Source organism: Selaginella moellendorffii, unplaced genomic scaffold (genome assembly GCF_000143415.4).
Source record: "Selaginella moellendorffii unplaced genomic scaffold, v1.0 SELMOscaffold_9, whole genome shotgun sequence".
NCBI lineage: Eukaryota > Viridiplantae > Streptophyta > Lycopodiopsida > Selaginellales > Selaginellaceae > Selaginella > Selaginella moellendorffii.
In genome coordinates, this window is record NW_003314270.1 from 1,085,665 (window position 1) to 1,101,414 (window position 15,750).

General features: G+C 44.9%; 6 protein-coding genes across 11 annotated transcripts; 4 read left to right on the forward strand and 2 right to left on the reverse strand.

Moving 5' to 3' along the window:
* Positions 1-42: 42 nt before the first annotated feature.
* On the reverse strand, positions 43-2,636 carry LOC9630901 (EEF1A lysine methyltransferase 2). 3 transcript variants are annotated; one of them, XR_002992090.1, is made up of 9 exons: positions 2,467-2,636; positions 1,939-2,058; positions 1,698-1,883; positions 1,552-1,648; positions 1,401-1,504; positions 1,277-1,328; positions 1,033-1,217; positions 851-922; positions 43-629 (listed from the first exon to the last, which is right to left on the reverse strand). XR_002992090.1 is itself a non-coding variant. In XM_024672609.1 (8 exons), exons 1-7 carry the CDS (start codon positions 2,631-2,633, stop codon positions 1,047-1,049), a joined length of 897 nt encoding a protein of 298 aa, XP_024528377.1. In that variant the 5' UTR covers positions 2,634-2,636; the 3' UTR covers positions 741-922; positions 1,033-1,046. The 3 variants fall into 3 exon arrangements, 1 of the variants encoding a protein (XP_024528377.1); XR_002992091.1 differs by having other exon boundaries at positions 43-633; XM_024672609.1 differs by lacking the exon at positions 43-629 and having other exon boundaries at positions 741-922.
* On the forward strand, positions 2,610-4,023 carry LOC9630902 (copper homeostasis protein cutC homolog). Its single transcript, XM_024672610.1, has 8 exons — positions 2,610-2,745; positions 2,833-2,898; positions 2,961-3,055; positions 3,114-3,209; positions 3,260-3,355; positions 3,410-3,536; positions 3,601-3,826; positions 3,890-4,023. The coding sequence occupies exons 1-7, from the start codon at positions 2,676-2,678 to the stop codon at positions 3,819-3,821; spliced, it is 771 nt and encodes a 256-aa protein (XP_024528378.1). The 5' UTR covers positions 2,610-2,675; the 3' UTR covers positions 3,822-3,826; positions 3,890-4,023.
* A 10-nt stretch (positions 4,024-4,033) lies between these two features.
* LOC112345565 lies at positions 4,034-5,111 on the forward strand. 2 transcript variants are annotated; one of them, XM_024672613.1, is made up of 5 exons: positions 4,034-4,091; positions 4,147-4,432; positions 4,496-4,700; positions 4,787-4,943; positions 5,000-5,111. In XM_024672613.1, the coding sequence occupies exons 2-4, from the start codon at positions 4,202-4,204 to the stop codon at positions 4,936-4,938; spliced, it is 588 nt and encodes a 195-aa protein (XP_024528381.1). In that variant the 5' UTR covers positions 4,034-4,091; positions 4,147-4,201; the 3' UTR covers positions 4,939-4,943; positions 5,000-5,111. The 2 variants fall into 2 exon arrangements, with proteins under 2 accessions (XP_024528381.1, XP_024528380.1); XM_024672612.1 differs by having other exon boundaries at positions 4,787-5,111.
* Positions 5,112-5,193: 82 nt separating this feature from the next.
* On the forward strand, positions 5,194-9,913 carry LOC9632835 (Fanconi anemia group J protein homolog). 3 transcript variants are annotated; one of them, XM_024672688.1, is made up of 28 exons: positions 5,194-5,287; positions 5,339-5,736; positions 5,818-5,893; positions 5,948-6,012; positions 6,075-6,119; positions 6,171-6,271; positions 6,322-6,463; positions 6,511-6,572; positions 6,626-6,705; positions 6,765-6,835; positions 6,880-6,967; positions 7,017-7,089; positions 7,136-7,228; positions 7,282-7,384; positions 7,435-7,528; positions 7,584-7,824; positions 7,872-8,041; positions 8,088-8,132; positions 8,184-8,212; positions 8,260-8,381; positions 8,433-8,480; positions 8,529-8,653; positions 8,699-8,790; positions 8,838-8,885; positions 8,938-9,018; positions 9,065-9,575; positions 9,632-9,760; positions 9,813-9,913. In XM_024672688.1, exons 2-28 carry the CDS (start codon positions 5,384-5,386, stop codon positions 9,834-9,836), a joined length of 3,111 nt encoding a protein of 1,036 aa, XP_024528456.1. In that variant the 5' UTR covers positions 5,194-5,287; positions 5,339-5,383; the 3' UTR covers positions 9,837-9,913. The 3 variants fall into 3 exon arrangements, with proteins under 3 accessions (XP_024528456.1, XP_024528457.1, XP_024528458.1); XM_024672689.1 differs by having other exon boundaries at positions 8,708-8,790; XM_024672690.1 differs by lacking the exons at positions 9,632-9,760; positions 9,813-9,913 and having other exon boundaries at positions 8,938-9,084.
* Positions 9,914-10,014: 101 nt separating this feature from the next.
* Positions 10,015-14,382, reverse strand: LOC9632836 (putative multidrug resistance protein). Its single transcript, XM_002967827.2, has 9 exons — positions 14,162-14,382; positions 14,040-14,091; positions 13,697-13,872; positions 13,159-13,616; positions 12,871-13,100; positions 12,500-12,810; positions 11,596-12,438; positions 10,529-11,526; positions 10,015-10,460 (listed from the first exon to the last, which is right to left on the reverse strand). The coding sequence occupies exons 1-9, from the start codon at positions 14,357-14,359 to the stop codon at positions 10,103-10,105; spliced, it is 3,624 nt and encodes a 1,207-aa protein (XP_002967873.1). The 5' UTR covers positions 14,360-14,382; the 3' UTR covers positions 10,015-10,102.
* On the forward strand, positions 14,294-15,735 carry LOC112345609. Its single transcript, XM_024672743.1, has 7 exons — positions 14,294-14,376; positions 14,498-14,557; positions 14,622-14,726; positions 14,768-14,869; positions 15,075-15,136; positions 15,199-15,403; positions 15,503-15,735. The coding sequence occupies exons 3-7, from the start codon at positions 14,678-14,680 to the stop codon at positions 15,733-15,735; spliced, it is 651 nt and encodes a 216-aa protein (XP_024528511.1). The 5' UTR covers positions 14,294-14,376; positions 14,498-14,557; positions 14,622-14,677.
* The last annotated feature ends 15 nt before the right edge of the window (positions 15,736-15,750 follow it).

Below are 15,750 nucleotides of genomic sequence, written 5' to 3' on the forward strand. Positions count from 1 at the left end.
CACGGCGATCGCTTTCGTTGAATGCAAGGGTGGATTTTATGGTTGGTCGAAAGATGGCGATCTCTTTTTTATGGTTTTGTTGTTTGCGACTCATGCACTACTTGAGGCACGCGAGGTTTTTCTCCACATAAAGAAAAGCTCCACTCTTTATGGCATGGAAGAGCTTTGCGTACATACGAGTATAATACGAGAACTCAAACGCGTACTTGGAAAAGTCGTCCAAGTAATTACGTCAGGAAGTAGATTCGCCATTTTTTTGGAGTAGAATTGATTGGATCGCTAGCTGCAAGCAATAGCCAAGAGGAAGTTATCAAACAATGTCACGATCTTTCAAAGAGAGAGAACTTTCAATGAATGGATCGAAGTATCAAAACCAGTGTGATGAGATCACGAAGTTTGGTGATCGGTGATGTTCGCGCATTTTTCTTTGCGAGACAGCAACTTTCCATCTGAGATCGCGATTCCTTCTTTTACTTTTTCGTTGCTTTTCTCGACTGCTACGATCATTCAGCTGCGTTAGAACAGTTGCACAACGTTGCACGTACCAAACACTTGATGCTTCTTGTTGGCTGGGCGATTCTCGCGGCGTTGAAATCGTTCACCCCGTACCAGACATGAATGAAGCGTCACTGCCTTCCAAGAGTAAACTCGACGAGATTGTAAGAGACAAAAGCCACTACACTAAGAAAAAACAAAGGCGCTAACTAAACAATGCACAGGCACAGCACATAACTGATGTGTGAGCGAGCGAGAAGAGTCATGTGCTACCATTCAAACCGAAATAAAAGTTGCAAGCTGGAAGTCCAGTTCACGAAAATCGATGACAAAAGTAAAGAGGACGATCTGGTACCTATGTAGTGTTTGAACATTCCTGTTTGTTGGATTGCTTTTGGCGAGAGATTTTTCCTTCACTTTCTTCAGCCTGCACGAAAAAAAGAAAAGCCTGCTTAGAAATGTTGAAGAACACTATGGAAAGAGCCAGCCAATGCACATAAATATCTTTGCGGCGGAAAGAAAAGTTGGACAGCTTACCTGGCGCCGGAGCTTCAAGCTTTGCGAAGAAAAGCCACAGTGCTAACCCGACTTCCCTCCACGCCAGCGAAGCGAAATGTTGGGTAGCTACGAATGTGATCCATGTATTCAAACTTGAAATCGTCTGCAGCGTTTGTTGCCTCGTTGACTAGCTCGTCTTTAGTCTTGTTACAGGATGTGACAACCTGGTTTCCAACAACAGAGAAGTTCTTAGTACCACCAAAAAGAATAAATCTCGACTTGCCAGAATACCACCCGGAGCTACCAGCTGAGAAATGGACTTCCAGTACAAGAGCCTTCAAAAAAGAGAACGAAAACATCAAACTCGAAGGTCCAATAACTTTTTCTTTGTCTTTTTTCGTTCAAACCTCCGAGATTGTCCTTCTGGATGAAGTCCTATAGCATCGAGCGTCCCTTTGTCCGTAACGAGTCTGTATTGTTCTTTGAGATTGGTTTCAAGTAAGTCGTCCACCTGCATACAAAGTGCTGTAAAAAACTCTAGTCATGAAATGTCCATACCAGGAACTTAATGTCTGCAAGGCCATTTCGCTGGGCGATTGCTATTGCCAGTTCTATGGCCCCTTCGCTATAATCAATTCCCGTTAAATCTGTAAAGCTGGAGCAATCAAATCAGGAACGCGCTAAAAGACATAACCATTTCTCACCCGAGCCTATAAAATGCATGAAGGAACACACCATTTCCAGTTCCAACATCCAGAACGCTCCAGCCTGTTAAATCAGAAGGTGCGGGCAAAGGACCATCAGCGGGATTGAATGGAGTGCCGGTGGACGTGGCAGCACAAAGCCTCGCGGTCCATCTTGCGACTGTGTCCGTGACAGACTCTCCAAACCTGAAATAGATGTATATGACACCAGAATAACGAGGCAAAACACAGTGGAACTCACCATATCTCGCCTCTATCTCCATGAGCGTAGAAATTGTTGAGCTCGTCAGCGTACGTGCTGTTCCAATGGCTTTGCAATCCTAGAACAGATTGAAGGCTTTCCTCTTCGTCCTTGCATGAGCTGCCAGTTATAAAAAGAGAGAAAAATGTTAAAGAATCCCACAGTCAAAGCAACTAGAATTCAATGCCCGTTGGAACTCAAGTCAGTATGAGAAAAGACCATTTCAGGCAACGCTCCCGTCAAAAACAAAAAAAAAAAAAAAAAAAAAAGAAACGTTCGCAAATACGAGAAGAAAAACCATGAGGTCGCATTGCCGCAAAGAAAAAGTGCTCACAAGGGAAACTAAAGAATGCAATGGCACCAAAGAAGCAAACTCTAGGAAAGGAAATAAGTGATAGAACAGGCAAATGGAAAAGTAAACCAGTAAAAGCAATGCGTGATGTTTAGAATAATTCGATGCTCTACACAACAGGCAAGGACACACAGCAACCCAATGCTGGAAGCGCGTATTGATCGATCGAGCCATACCTGTAAGAATCTTGCGCTCCCGTTGTCTCGATGACCGACTCGGCCTGGCGAACAAGCTCGTCCGCGTCGAGGACGCTGCCATATTCGCTCCTCACGGACCAGGAATCGGCAGCGACGGAGGAGAGATCGTCATCGGAGGCCTGGAAAGCTCCGTCGGGTAGCTCCATTTGAAGAACCCTAAAATCCGGGGTTTAAGCGAGAGAGATATTATGGCGCAATGCGGCTTCCTCTTCGAGGCGTGCGTGGATTCGCTGTTCTCTGCGATTCAAGCCGAGAAAGGTATGGTAATCTCTCCTCTCGATCACTCGGCTGGCGCTAGGCCAATGCTGGATCATGATCATGAATGGGGATCGTTTCATTTCTTAGGTGGAGCTGGACGATTGGAGCTTTGCGCTGCTCTATCGCAAGGGGGAATTACTCCCAGCTATGGAAGTAAAATTGTTCTAAGAATTATTTCTTCTTCTTGTGTTCTAATTGTCGATCCATGGAAACAGTGATCAAAGCTGTTCTCGATCGTGTTCGCATTCCTGTCCATGTCTTGATACGACCTCGAGCTGGGGATTTTTGCTACACTGAGGATGAAATAGACGTAAGTCCAGCGTACAGACTTTGGAACTTTAATTCCTTTTTGTGTTCTTCGTGCACAGGTGATCTGCGAAGACATTCATATGGCTGGAAACTTGAAAGTTCATGGCATTGCTTTCGGTGCGCTCACTCCCGATGGTGATATTGATTTGCAAGTGGTATTGTGATAGTTACTTCGTGTTTATCGAAACTTCTTTGGTTTTTGTAGATGACGCGGATCATCAGCCTTTGCAAAAGATACGAACTCTCCATGACATTTCACCGTGCGTTTGATGCGACGAGAAACGCTGAGAAGTCTCTCCAGGTAACTTCATGCTTTGTAGTTAAGTGGCTAACGTTTTTCTTTAACACTTGAAAGACATTGCTGGAGCTCGGTGTGCCGAGAGTTCTTACATCCGGACAAAGAGAAACCGTGACGGAAGGATTGCCTCTATTGAAAGTGCTCGTAGAAAATTCCATGCAGCGGATTTCTATCATGCCTGGAGGTTTTCTCTCTCCTGTTCTGTTTTTCTTCTTTCTTCGCATATTAAACTTGTGTCCTGCAAGCAGGAGGTATCACCGAAGACAATGCAGCACGCATCGTCAGCGCACTTGACGTCGCTGAGCTCCACGGTTCTGCTCGTTCTGCTTCTGACTTTGGCCAGAGTTTTGTAAACGAAACAATCACACTCGCAATGCTTGGGACCGCCCCTCTCATGGTAACAGACTGTGAGAAAGTGACAGCCATTGTTCAGGCATGTAAAGAAGCAAGGCACATACCTCCCGCCTAAGAAAGGTTCGTAGCTTGTAGCATTTTGTTTCCATCGTTTGTTTTATTTGCTTGTTTTGCTTCTTATAGATACAGGAATGATCTTCACACTGAAGGAAGGGGCACGTAGTAACGCGAGTGATATGGTTTTAGTTTTAGTGCATAATCAATTATCTGCGTGTGCCTCTGATACAGGAACGTATTCAATCAAATATTGTTCTTTAGTTACCGCCTCCTTGATTGGATCTACTTCAAGTGGGAGATTTTGACTTGCGATTCCGAATCTTTTAAGGTAGGCCTTAACTCTAAACATAGTTCTTTGTCTGAGTTTCAAGATTTCTTGCCAGAATTCTCGCAACATTGGATCCAGGTAAAAGAATTGAGTGGAAGTCTTGAAGCACCATGACAACCTCCGCTGTAAAGAACAAAAGCTCTAGAGATTCAGCTCCGGTTTCTAGTTTCCAGGACAAACTCGCGCAGCTACATACCTACAGGGCTGCGAGCAAAAGCTCTCCGAGTCCATTTTCCATTTCGAAGGCGAAGAGCTCTCCAGAGTCTCCTCAAAGATCCTCTCCAAAGGCCATCTCCTCGCCATCAAGAGGACTGCTTGCTGCTCTTTCAAGTAAAAACCGAGTAAGTTTTGTTCTTCTTCGTTTTTACCTTGACAAAAATGCTGTTGTTTCGATTGTTTTGAAGGTTGGCAAAGCAGAAAGCAAGATTTTGGTAACAATCACGATTCTCGGTTCTTCAGGGCCTTTGCGATCGATCGCGGACATTAACACCACAGTGGAACAGGTCGTAGAAACGGCGCTGCGTGCGTACGCGGCACAGGGGAGGCTTCCTGTTCTTGGAAGCAACGCAAAGCTCTTTGACCTCTATTGCAACGATGGGGAATTCACAGGCAAGTTTTTCATTTTCCTTTGTTGTTCTTTCTAGAGCTTCGGCTTTTTTATGCGAAGTGCTAAGTCTCCACTGTTTCTATTCCAGCGTTGAAACCAAGCCAAAGACTGGGAGCTTTGTCTTGCCGGCATTTTCTACTCCACAAGACGAATCAATGCGATCAGGACGAAAACTGCGAGTTAGAGGCCTGGAAGATGAGGTGTTGGTGTTCCTCGAAACATCACCTCCTTCGAATTTAATCCAGGTACTTGTGTTACATTCTTATAATCGTCGCTTCTCCCATTCTCGATGTTGATCCAGGCACTGGTATTGTAACTTACATTCTTATAAGTATCTCTTCTCACAGGGCCATTCTCCATTTTAATCCAGGTACCAAGGGACCATGAAAAAATCTTACATTTGTTAAAGCAATGCTATAGTTCTACAGTTTAAAACAATGCAGTGTTCTATGTTTAAGAGCTCTCTAGGGTTTTTCATTTAGGCGGGAAATTTGCTCCATTCGAACAAGGCAATGGCGGCGGTGCGGGCTTCATCGATCTCGATGGTTGATGCTGCTGTTTCGTCATCGATCTAAGGCGCTAGGCTCAGGTTTGGATCATAATGCCTGTGTCTTTGGATTGACAGTAGGGATTTTGAAAGAAATGCCACTCAATCCGAAGAACAGCACCGATTTTCTTCCCCAAAATGGAGGCTCAGCAGTATGTCTATCAAATCTGTGGAGTCAAGGTCGAGTTTCCATACAGGGCCTATGGATCGCAGCTCGCCTTTATGGGAAAGGTTATAACCACACTGGAGAGGGCTTTCCGGGATCCAGACGGCCACTGCAATGCGCTCTTGGAATCTCCTACCGGGTCTGGCAAGTCCTTGTCTTTGCTGTGCGCGGCCTTGGCGTGGCAGCAGCACCGAATGGTAGCAGCAGCTTCGATTGGTCCTGCTACGCAGTTTGGTGGTGGTTTTATTCCCGAGGGACCAGCTTCAGGTGCCGAGGATAAGCACCAAGCAAAGAAAAACAAGCCACCTACAATTTTTTTCGCAACGTGAGTAGATTTGACAGCGTTTTCTTTTCATTGAAATTTTTTTTCTAATGTTTTTCTTTTTTTCTTTTTTTGTTTATCTAGGAGGACACATTCGCAAATCTCTCAGATTGTGCACGAGCTGAAAAAGACGAACTATCGTGTTCCAATGGCTATATTGGTGAGCTCTAAAACAGAGTAGTATGTATGAGATTTTGCTAATGGCGGTGGACAGGCTGCAAGGAAACACTATTGCACAAATCAACACGTGTGCAAGAAGGCAAACTTGGACGATGAATGGTGAATTTTCTAGACGTCATCGTAGGACTTTTATTCTAAATCCGGGTTTTACTTCTTGACAGTAAAGTGCTTCTGAAGGATCCACACAAAGCCTGCCCTCAGTTTAAGTAAGATTAATTCTCCTTCGACTAAAATATCATAACATGGCTCTGCTACAGAAATGTGAATAAATTGAAGCATCACCCGGCGCTACGCAAAGGAGGATGCCATGAAACTCATGACATTGAAGATCTGGTGACCTTGGCTCGTTCAGTTAGAGGTTTTTGTTTGTTGAACGTTTAGAGCTTGTCAACGAGCCTTTGATTTCAGGATGCGCATACTTCACTTCGAGAATAATGGCTGCAGATGCCCAGATTGTCTTCTGTCCATACAGTTACATTCTTAGTCCAATATTTCGAAAAGCGATGGACGTTGATATTCGGGGAGCTATTATCATTTTTGACGAGGCTCAGTATGTCTTTTGTCCTCCTGCTTTATAAACTAATTAATGCTTTTCAGTAACATCGAAGACATGTCACGGGAAGCCGGTAGTGTTGACTTGGATACAAGCATTCTAGAAGGTTTGAATATCAATGTCGATATTGTTCTTTCTAATTTGTAGCTTCTTCTGAAGAACTCCGAAATGAACTCGAGGAACTAAGCTCGTCCGAAGACTCACATGATCTGTACCGTCCTTTGTTTGATATGGTCCAGGTAACATGCGGTTTCTCCTTTTTCATTCGTTTTTAGCTTCTAGTTTCGCTTTGACATAGGAACTTCTCATTTGGATACGGCAGCAGGATGAGAATCTTCAGAGGAAGGAAGTCGACCACTATTATTCGAAGTATGGAAATTTTGTTCTTAAGGCTTTCCTTTACTTTTGTTCAGCTGGACAGGTCCGAAGGGACTAGAACAACTCCAAGCTGCTGGGATTTCATCTGAATCGTTTTCTATACAGTTAGACTGTGCTGTGAAGGTAAAAGAGCATTTTGTGCTTAACAAAGTCTACTTTAACATGAGTCAAGGCTGCGGGAGCTGCATCCGATCCAGATCCAGAAAAGCCTCATCTGAGTGGACGTTGTGCAAGTGCAATGGAAGGTATGTACAAACCTACAATCAGTCATGATTTTAGTGAAATGTCCAGGTCTCTTTTGTGCGCTGAAGTTCATGCTGTCAAAACCGGAATACATTCACGACTATCAGATAGTGGTGCAGAGGGTCTTAAACAAAGTCGAAGGTGATCTTTTTAACTGTTTCTCTTCCCATGCAATACAACTATGTCTGTTGTAGGTACTGACGAATGGCTACACAAACTGAGCTTCTGGTGCCTGAATCCAGGGGTTGTTTTTAACGAGATTGCAACAATTTGCAAGTCTGTCGTACTTACGTCTGGGTAAAGAAGTCGAAAACCAAGAATTCACATGATTCTTATCCTTTTTCCAGGACTTTGTCCCCAATGGGTTCGTTTGCTTCGGAACTTGGCACTTCCTTCGAAATGGTTATGGAAGCGCCGCATATCATAGACTTAAACTCACAGGTGCATGTTCCACTATTTTTTATACGTTATTAGATGTCTCGTCTTTTACGTGCAGCTGCTTGTGTCTGCTGTTTCCTTCGGTCCAGGAAATGTACCGCTCAATGCAAGCTACCAATATGCAAACACAGTCGCTTTTCAAGATGCCCTGGGAACTGCGTTGGAGCAAATATGCAATATAGTTCCGGATGGCGCCCTCGTGTTTTTTCCAAGCTATAAGCTTTTACAACGAGTCTGCAACAGATGGAAAACTACTGGTCAGTGGAAGAGAATTTTGGACATTAAAAGTGTTTTCGTTGGTAAGCCTATGCTCTCATTGGATCTTAAAAAATGCCTGTTATTTCAGAGCCGCAAGGAAGCACTGGGAAGTTTGAAGACATTTTGAAGGATTTTTACAAGGTTATCAAGGGAGAAAATGTAGAGCCTTCCAGACGGAAAAGAATCCTAACGCCGAAGAACTTCACTTCCGCAGGTGGTCAGACTGGAGCTGCCTTTCTCGCAGTCTGCAGGGGAAAGGTAAGGCTTTCAGTGTTTGTTTTGTCTAACCTCTAGCGACATCCAGGTATCTGAAGGAATAAACTTCTCGGATGAAAACGCGCGTATTGTTGTATCCTACAAACTCTGTTCTTGCATATTGTGACCTTAACCCAAGCTATAGGTGGTCGTTGGTATTCCTTTTCCAAATCTGTAAGTCTCTAATTCTCTCAACTCGTGGATTAAAATTACATACGCAGAAATGACGTCCAAGTCGCTATGAAAAAGAACTATAACGACAACCAGAAAACTCTTAAAAGTCTTCTAGGTGGTGATCAATGGTACTGTTATCAAGCATTTCGGGCTTTGAACCAGGCAGTCGGTTCGTTATTTATCTGGATTTTGAATTCTCTTTCTAATAGGAATGTCACAGGTCGTTGCATTAGACACCGTGGTGACTATGGTGCAATTGTGCTGTTAGGTGAGAAGTTCTATAAATTTTGCAGTCGAACCCATCCGCCCCCTGCAGATGAGCGGTTTAATAAGGCAAATTATACCGGTTATATGTCCAAGTGGTTAAGAAAGTCTATCATGAGACCGGCAAGTTTTCAGGAAGCTCTAAGGGATTTACAAGCCTTTTTCAGCAAGTTTGAGGTAGACTCATCGCTGTACGCTTCATTCAATTCTGTCTATGTTTAGTTTTTACAGAATACTGGCTCTACGAAGAAATGCTCTTCGGTGATCTCATCCATCACGACAACACCCTTGCCTGGAGGCGGCGTCAAATCCTGGTTCGTATATCTGCTAACTTCATTACGTGCACTCAGATCCTTTCCAGCTCTCTTTTGGAAGACCAATCCACAGATGGTTTTGTTCTTAAGACAAGGTGTAACTGAGCATCATTTTTATGTTACTGTGTTTTAAGCTGTTGTTTTCAGCTCCCTTGTGCGTGAACGACAACCTGAACTCGAGGATGTTATCAAGCTGTCCTCATGCTGCGGTCCATGGTTCGATTCAAAGTAATTGACACTTGTACAAGCGCCTTCTTTAACTTTGTATTTGCAGTGCTTATCCATCTGCAAATTTATCAACTCCCAGAATCACCAGTCTAAACAACGTGTCTCAGGTCCCGGAAACGGCTAATTTTTCATCACCTGTACAAGTGCCAGTTTTGACGGACAACCTTATGACCATGGCAACTCGTTTCGACACTTCAAAAGACGTCAAGAACCTCTGTTGCCGCAAATGTGGCCACCACTTAAGTGCCTATGACAACCCGAGAGCAACGTATCAATTGGAAACACTAGAGAAGAAGTATCTAGCATCACTCGCAATGACTGCAACGCCTCTGTTGCGAGTGATCATCATGGAGGCCCAGCATCTGCACAGCTACCTCAACGATAATCCCGGTGGACAAGCTTTTCGGGAGAGAAATGCGTGTTCTTCTGGGGTATGGATCGAAGAGGATGGTTGCGTGTTCAAGCCTATTGTATGTGGCTGGTGCACGGACTTGGACGTCTGTTTGGGCGCTCACATCTTGGCTGCAGATCCTGCAAATATGAAATACGCTGGAAAGGTACGCGAAAATTCATGAAGTCTTCCCTGGTCTTGATACTTATTACTGTATTTCAGGTCGTTTTGTTCTTGGATTCCATTGAAACTTCTGATTGCAGTCCAAAGCAAGTTGAGCAGACTCAGTTTTCAGTTGACACTCCTGTACTAAAGAGGCCACTCGTAACCTCATTGACTGCAACGGGAAAGGTAACATTGTGTTCAGATTTTGAAGCACTAAACAGGTAACATTCTTGTGCAGCGAAAGCTTCGGACGACAAGCTGACCAGATCAAGAGATTCCCTCATATTAGTTGTCTTATAGATTTTATGCATCAGGAATATGCGCAGCTTTTAGCGTGGACAACGAACTGGAGATGTCAATAAGAACGCAAATATCCTTGTCCATAAACAACCAAGCGCCGGTATGATTCACGATTTTCTTGATATTGATAAGCAAATATATGGTTTTCTTGGCAAGTTAAAACGTGTAAACGGTATCCTGAATGAGGTAAATCTCTATACAGTTTTTGTTTTTCTATCTCGCTGCCTTTTAATCACAGGCATGGACCAGCGAAAAAAATGCGCCGTCCTTTCCTCTAGCGAGCAGCTCTTTCCGGCTCCCTTGCTCCAAAACTGTCCCATCCCCAACCACGACAATCCTGTCCGCGTTTTTTATCGTTGACAACATGTGAGCCACCACAATGGTTGTCTTTCCCACCATAGCCCTCTCCAGGGCACGCTGAACCTCGCTCTCCGACTTGGAATCCAACGCACTCGTCGCCTCGTCTAGCAAAAGTATCCTCGGCCTCTTCAAAATTGCTCGAGCTATGGCTATTCTTTGCTTCTGCCCTCCCGAGAGCTGTGTTCCAATCTCTCCTACCGGTGTAGAGTATCCTTGCGGCAATGCACTACAGAATAGAGAGAGTCCACCGTCAACTTTGAGCTAAGGTACGTACGTAGAAAGAAAAAAAATTACCTGATGAATCCATGAGCATTAGCTGTTCGTGCTGCTTCCATGATCTCGCTCTCACTAGCGTTTTCTTTTCCGTACGCGATGTTCTCACCAATGCTTCGAGCAAACAATGTTGGTTCTTGACTGACAAGCCCGATTTGCTGCCTCAGGGATGCGAGCTGGAACTTTCTAATATCTCTCCCATCGATCTCGATGCTGCCAAGCTGAGGGTCGTAAAATCTCTCCACCAGGCTGATGATGGTCGACTTTCCGGATCCACTCCGCCCAGCAATGGCTACTGTTTGAGCAACTTCCACGGTGAGGCTAAAGTTCTTCAGCACGAAAACTTCCGGCCGTGACGGGTAAGCAAAAGAAACCTTGTCAAACTCTATGTGTCCTGTGATTTCTTGATTTTTCATCGAGCCTTGTTCCAGACTTTTTGAAGTTGGTTTCTCATCCAATATCTCGAAGACCAAGTCCGCTACCGTCTTTCCTTGGCTGATATCCGGGCTTAGCCAGAGAGTATCGGCCAGCGACCTTCCTGTGCTTATGAGAAGGTAAAATGTGAGAAGGAAGTCTTTGAAGCTTGTCTTGCCTTGAGCGATCAACCGTCCTCCATACCAAAGACAAAGAGCGTAAGACGAGAAGAGAGCAAAGAGTGCTATTCCAGAGCTAATCCCTGCTGCTTGTGACAGACGTACCACTCGCTTGGAGAGGCTCTCAAGTCGAGACTCCAATATGGTGACGATTCTCGAGTGGGAAGAAAATGCTGCCACAGTTTGATGACGGGTGACTCCCTCAAGGATCAGCTCACTAACTTCTTCCTGGACTTTGGCAGCTTTCCTTGCGAAGTCTTGGAGGTTGGTTACTCGAAAGTAGAAGCAAATGAGGATAACCGGTTGGATGGAAGTGATGACGATGGCAAGTTTCCACGAGACTACAAAGCTAGCCACAACACTCACGGAAATAGTTGATGCAGTTTGGACGAAGAGGGAGATCCTATCACTCACGACTGTTCTTACCTGCAAAGAAGAGGTGAGCATCAAAAAGTTTGGACAAAATTGACTGTAACAAAATTGACTGTAACTGACCATGCTTGCGCTTGACGCCAGGCGAGAAGTTAACGCTCCACTAGAATGCTGCTCTTGATCGAACCAACTTATATCAAGCTCGAGGATTTTGGCCATCATCTTCTCTCGGACTCGTTTAGTAAGCGCTGCTCCCATGGATCCAAAGCTGTAGTGCTGGAGGGTGTTGGAGGCAAAAGTAACGAGTGAGAGTGCTGCGAAGATCATAGCATCGTTTCTCACTCTGTGCCTGGTTTTGGCAGGGCTATCCGAATAAAATGACGAAATGACGTCGGCCCCAAGAGCAACAAAGATCGGATGAAGGAAGCCGATACTTACTGCTGCTGCAATTCCGAGTAGGCAGTATTTCCACTCCGGTTGGTTCATGAGGAGGAGACGAATGAAGTCATTCCTCTTCTTGCCCGATTGTTCAATCCGATCCTTCCTCGCTAACTTGGTTTGTATGACATCTTCGACTTTCTCTTCCTGCGTTTTCTTGCGTCTAAATTTTTCTGGCGACCCTTTTCTTGTAGATTGATCGCCTTCCACCTGCTGGAGCTGGAACATCTCTGCATAAGCTCCCTCATTTTTCAAATCCTGCTTGCTTCCATACTCCACCACCTTGCCAGCCTCCACCACCGCGACCAAGTCGGCACTTTCGATTGCTCGAAGTTTATGTGCTATCACTAGAGCTGTTCGAGCAGTGCAAGCTTCCTGGATTGCCCTTTGGACTGTCCTCTCGGACTCGTTGTCGAGAGCGCTGGTAGCTTCGTCCAGGAGAAGAATAGCCGGATTTCTCACCAGAGCTCTTGCTAGAGCTATACGCTGCTTCTGGCCTCCAGAGAGCTGCTCTCCTCGTATGCCAACCTGAGGAAGTAAGTTTTGTTAGTATCTGCATGTTCTATAAGCTGCGTTTTGACTTTCAGACCTGAGTCTCGTATCCTTCTGGGAAGCCGCAAATAAACGAGTGTGCGTCCGATTTCCTGGCGGCAGCAATTACTTCCTCCAAGGTTGCGTTCTCTTTTCCTAGAAAAATGTTCTCCTTGATTGTGGACGAGAAGAGAATAGGCTCTTGGCTCACTAATCCAATTTGCTCGCGATACCACTTCAATTGCAGGTTTTTGATGTTTACTCCATCCAGAAGAACTTTCCCGTTCGAAGGATCATAAAAACGTTCCAGCAAAGAGATAACCGTGGATTTTCCGCTCCCGCTCTTGCCAACTAAAGCCGTGGTTTTTCCTGCGAGGTGTAATATTGTTTATCTTAGATAATAATACGTGTTTTTGCTTTGACTCTTACCAGGAGCAATATGCAAACTGAAGTCATCCAAAACTGGGAGTTCCGATCGTGAGGGATACGAGAATATGACGTTTTGGAACTCCAGCTCTCCTTCAACACGATCGAGAACTCGGCCTTTCGAAGAATCGATATCGATTGTTGGTATTGTCTCAAGAACTTCAAAAATCCTGGAGAGCGCTGCCTGGCCATCTTTGATCTCTCGAAGATTCTGGAGTATACTGCCCAATGCCCTGCCAAAAGCCGCATCCAAAATGTAAGAAACTGTGTTTTTATGGCATAGACACTTACATGCTTCCCACGACAAATGCAGATCCTGCGAGGAGTATTTGAGCACCATTTGCTTGACCCTTGGCTACCAAACTTCCTCCGTACCAAGTCATTAAAGCCCACACGACATATCGTAGGCCATGGAATCCCAGCGTAAGTCCTTTGGCCAGTCCCTGCTTGCGATCGACTTTGATACTCTCTTCCAAGGCCCCGGAGTATAACTCCAATGTTTTCCGCTCGGCAACAAAGGAGTAGACCACCCGTATCGAAGAAATTGCCTGCTCGGCGATTTTTCCCGCAGTTGCGTAAGATGCCTGCCTTTGCTTGGCGTAGCTGGAGAGAGCTCCGCTGTATAGAAAACCCGGAAAGAGCAACACCAGCACAAAAGGCGAGACGATCAAAGCCAGCCTCCAAGCGAGTATCAAGGCCGTTATAACGCTTCCAACAAAAAGGGAGATGTTCTCGATGAAGTGGCCAAGCTGCGTAGTAAAAGCTATGAGATCATGCACACTCAAAAAAAGGTGAGTTTTTTGTTTTTCTTTCTTTTCTGCCAACTTACTTTCTCTCCGACAGCTTCCTGGACGTGAGCAATATCAGCGGAAACGTTTTCTATAACGTTTGCAGTAGAGATCTTGCAATCAAAGTAGCTGGCGTCCTGGCGTAGCACGCAATTCACATACTTGACTCGAAGCCTGCGCGCTTGCCTGTGGCCAGTATAGATCCAGCAGCTTACTTCTGGCAAGGCACGAAACAGCAATCAATTACGAGAGATGGAGATGGACAATGTCAGCTTTAAGTACAGTGCTCGGACCAAACTTTATCTTTTAATAGTGGGACGCGATTCGAGCGATATTTTGGTGCACTCAAATCGATCGACAAAGGAGGAAATGATCGAGACGTACCGAGATATGCTCCCAGTAGAGAGATGGCTGCCAAGTACACGCACCAAATTGCCTACATACCAAAACTTCGAGCATTTAGATCACTTGAGAAACTGGATCGGTCGAAGGAACTTCTTTTCTACCTGTTTGTTGGCGTTGGAGGTATGGTTTCCATAGTTGTTGTATACGTGACTCTGAATTGTGTACACGGCAGGGAGCGATAAACCATTGATCATCGAGCCTAGAGTACCGAAAATCATCGTTATGGAATCGTACTTATCACCTTCTTGGAAAAGCCTCTTGTAGGACGCAAACACCGTCATGAACGACTTCGACTTCATGAAATCGTCTCCTCAAGGTACTCAGGTGAAAAGAAATTCCTTTCTCTCTCTCTCTCTCTCTCTCTCTCTCTCTCTCTTCTTCGCTCTTTTCTTCTTGGGAGTCAAGCAAGAAACTGATGATGGGGTTGATGCTATTAGAGTGGAGAAAGGGAAAGAGCGCGCTCTACGGAGTTCTCTGAGAGGGTGTTTATATATTAAGTAAGACAACAGTGACTCCATGGCGGCTTTGTCTGAAGCATTTGATTGTGGCTTTGCTTGGCAGGCTTCCGTGAATCGAATATCTATGATGTTGTTCTCAAAGGACGAACTTCTGGGAAAATGCATCCCACTCACAGCGAGCTTTCTTCTTCTTCTCAAAGGCTTCGAGGTGAGCGAAGAAAACAGAAGTTCTACACTCGAGTTTTCTAGTTTCTTGGCTGCGCAGTGCTTGTAGGACTTTGGTGTCTCCATCGCAACGTTTGAACGATGTGCGTGGAATCAAGCAACAGTTTCTACGTGAGCGGTTCCGAGGTAAAGAGAACAAGAAAAAGAAGAGAGTTGATCACGTCATGACAGTCAAAAATTCCCCGCTCTTCCATCGTCATCCTCTTTTCCAGATAGCAAGCATATAGTGCATTGCTTTATGCGAGCAGCCGCATCAAAAGGACTCATGGCTCACACGATTCTCTCCATTTTCACGCTTTCCATTATGTCTCATTTTGTTCTTTTTTCACAGCGAACGACCGATCCTGTGCGTCTGCCCGTGCAAACTCGAAGAAATCACCGCAAGTAAAACAGGTGCTACATGTCTCTTTACTGTTAGAAACTCACACGAACGCTGTTCTTTTCTTTTGGCACAGGCTTGTGATGGGAACTTTTTCCACTTGGTACCAGGTTTTATAAAAATCACTCCACTGGAGGCCAGATTGGTGGGCTTCGATTCTTCGCTTTGGTGGGTTTTCGCTTTGTTGGTGGTGGTGCTGGTGGTGGCGCTGATGATGACCAGCAAAGCATCCACGAGCAGTGTTTCGTTTCTCCTTGGAATTTCCAAGAGGCGCTTTCCAGGTTTGCAATCAATTTCTACACAAGTTCTTTGTCAATCGTCAAAGTTGACTTCTATTATGCGATTTCTCCAATGGTTTTACATTTGGCACCATATTCCAGATTTGATGTCGAGGCTATCGAGTTCTCTGGGATCCTTTACGCAATCATTGTTCTTACACTTAGTAAGTTTTCTAGATTTCATTCATTTGGAGGTCTTTGTTCTTCCAGGATTTTCTATCGATTTCTATTCTTTGGAATTAAGCAATCGTTGCTCGTCTATTTCCAACATTTTCGAGAGTTTCTTTGTCAAAATAGCGCGCGAATGTTTGAATTCTAAAAGCCCTACTATTTAAGCCATTTTAGGGCTT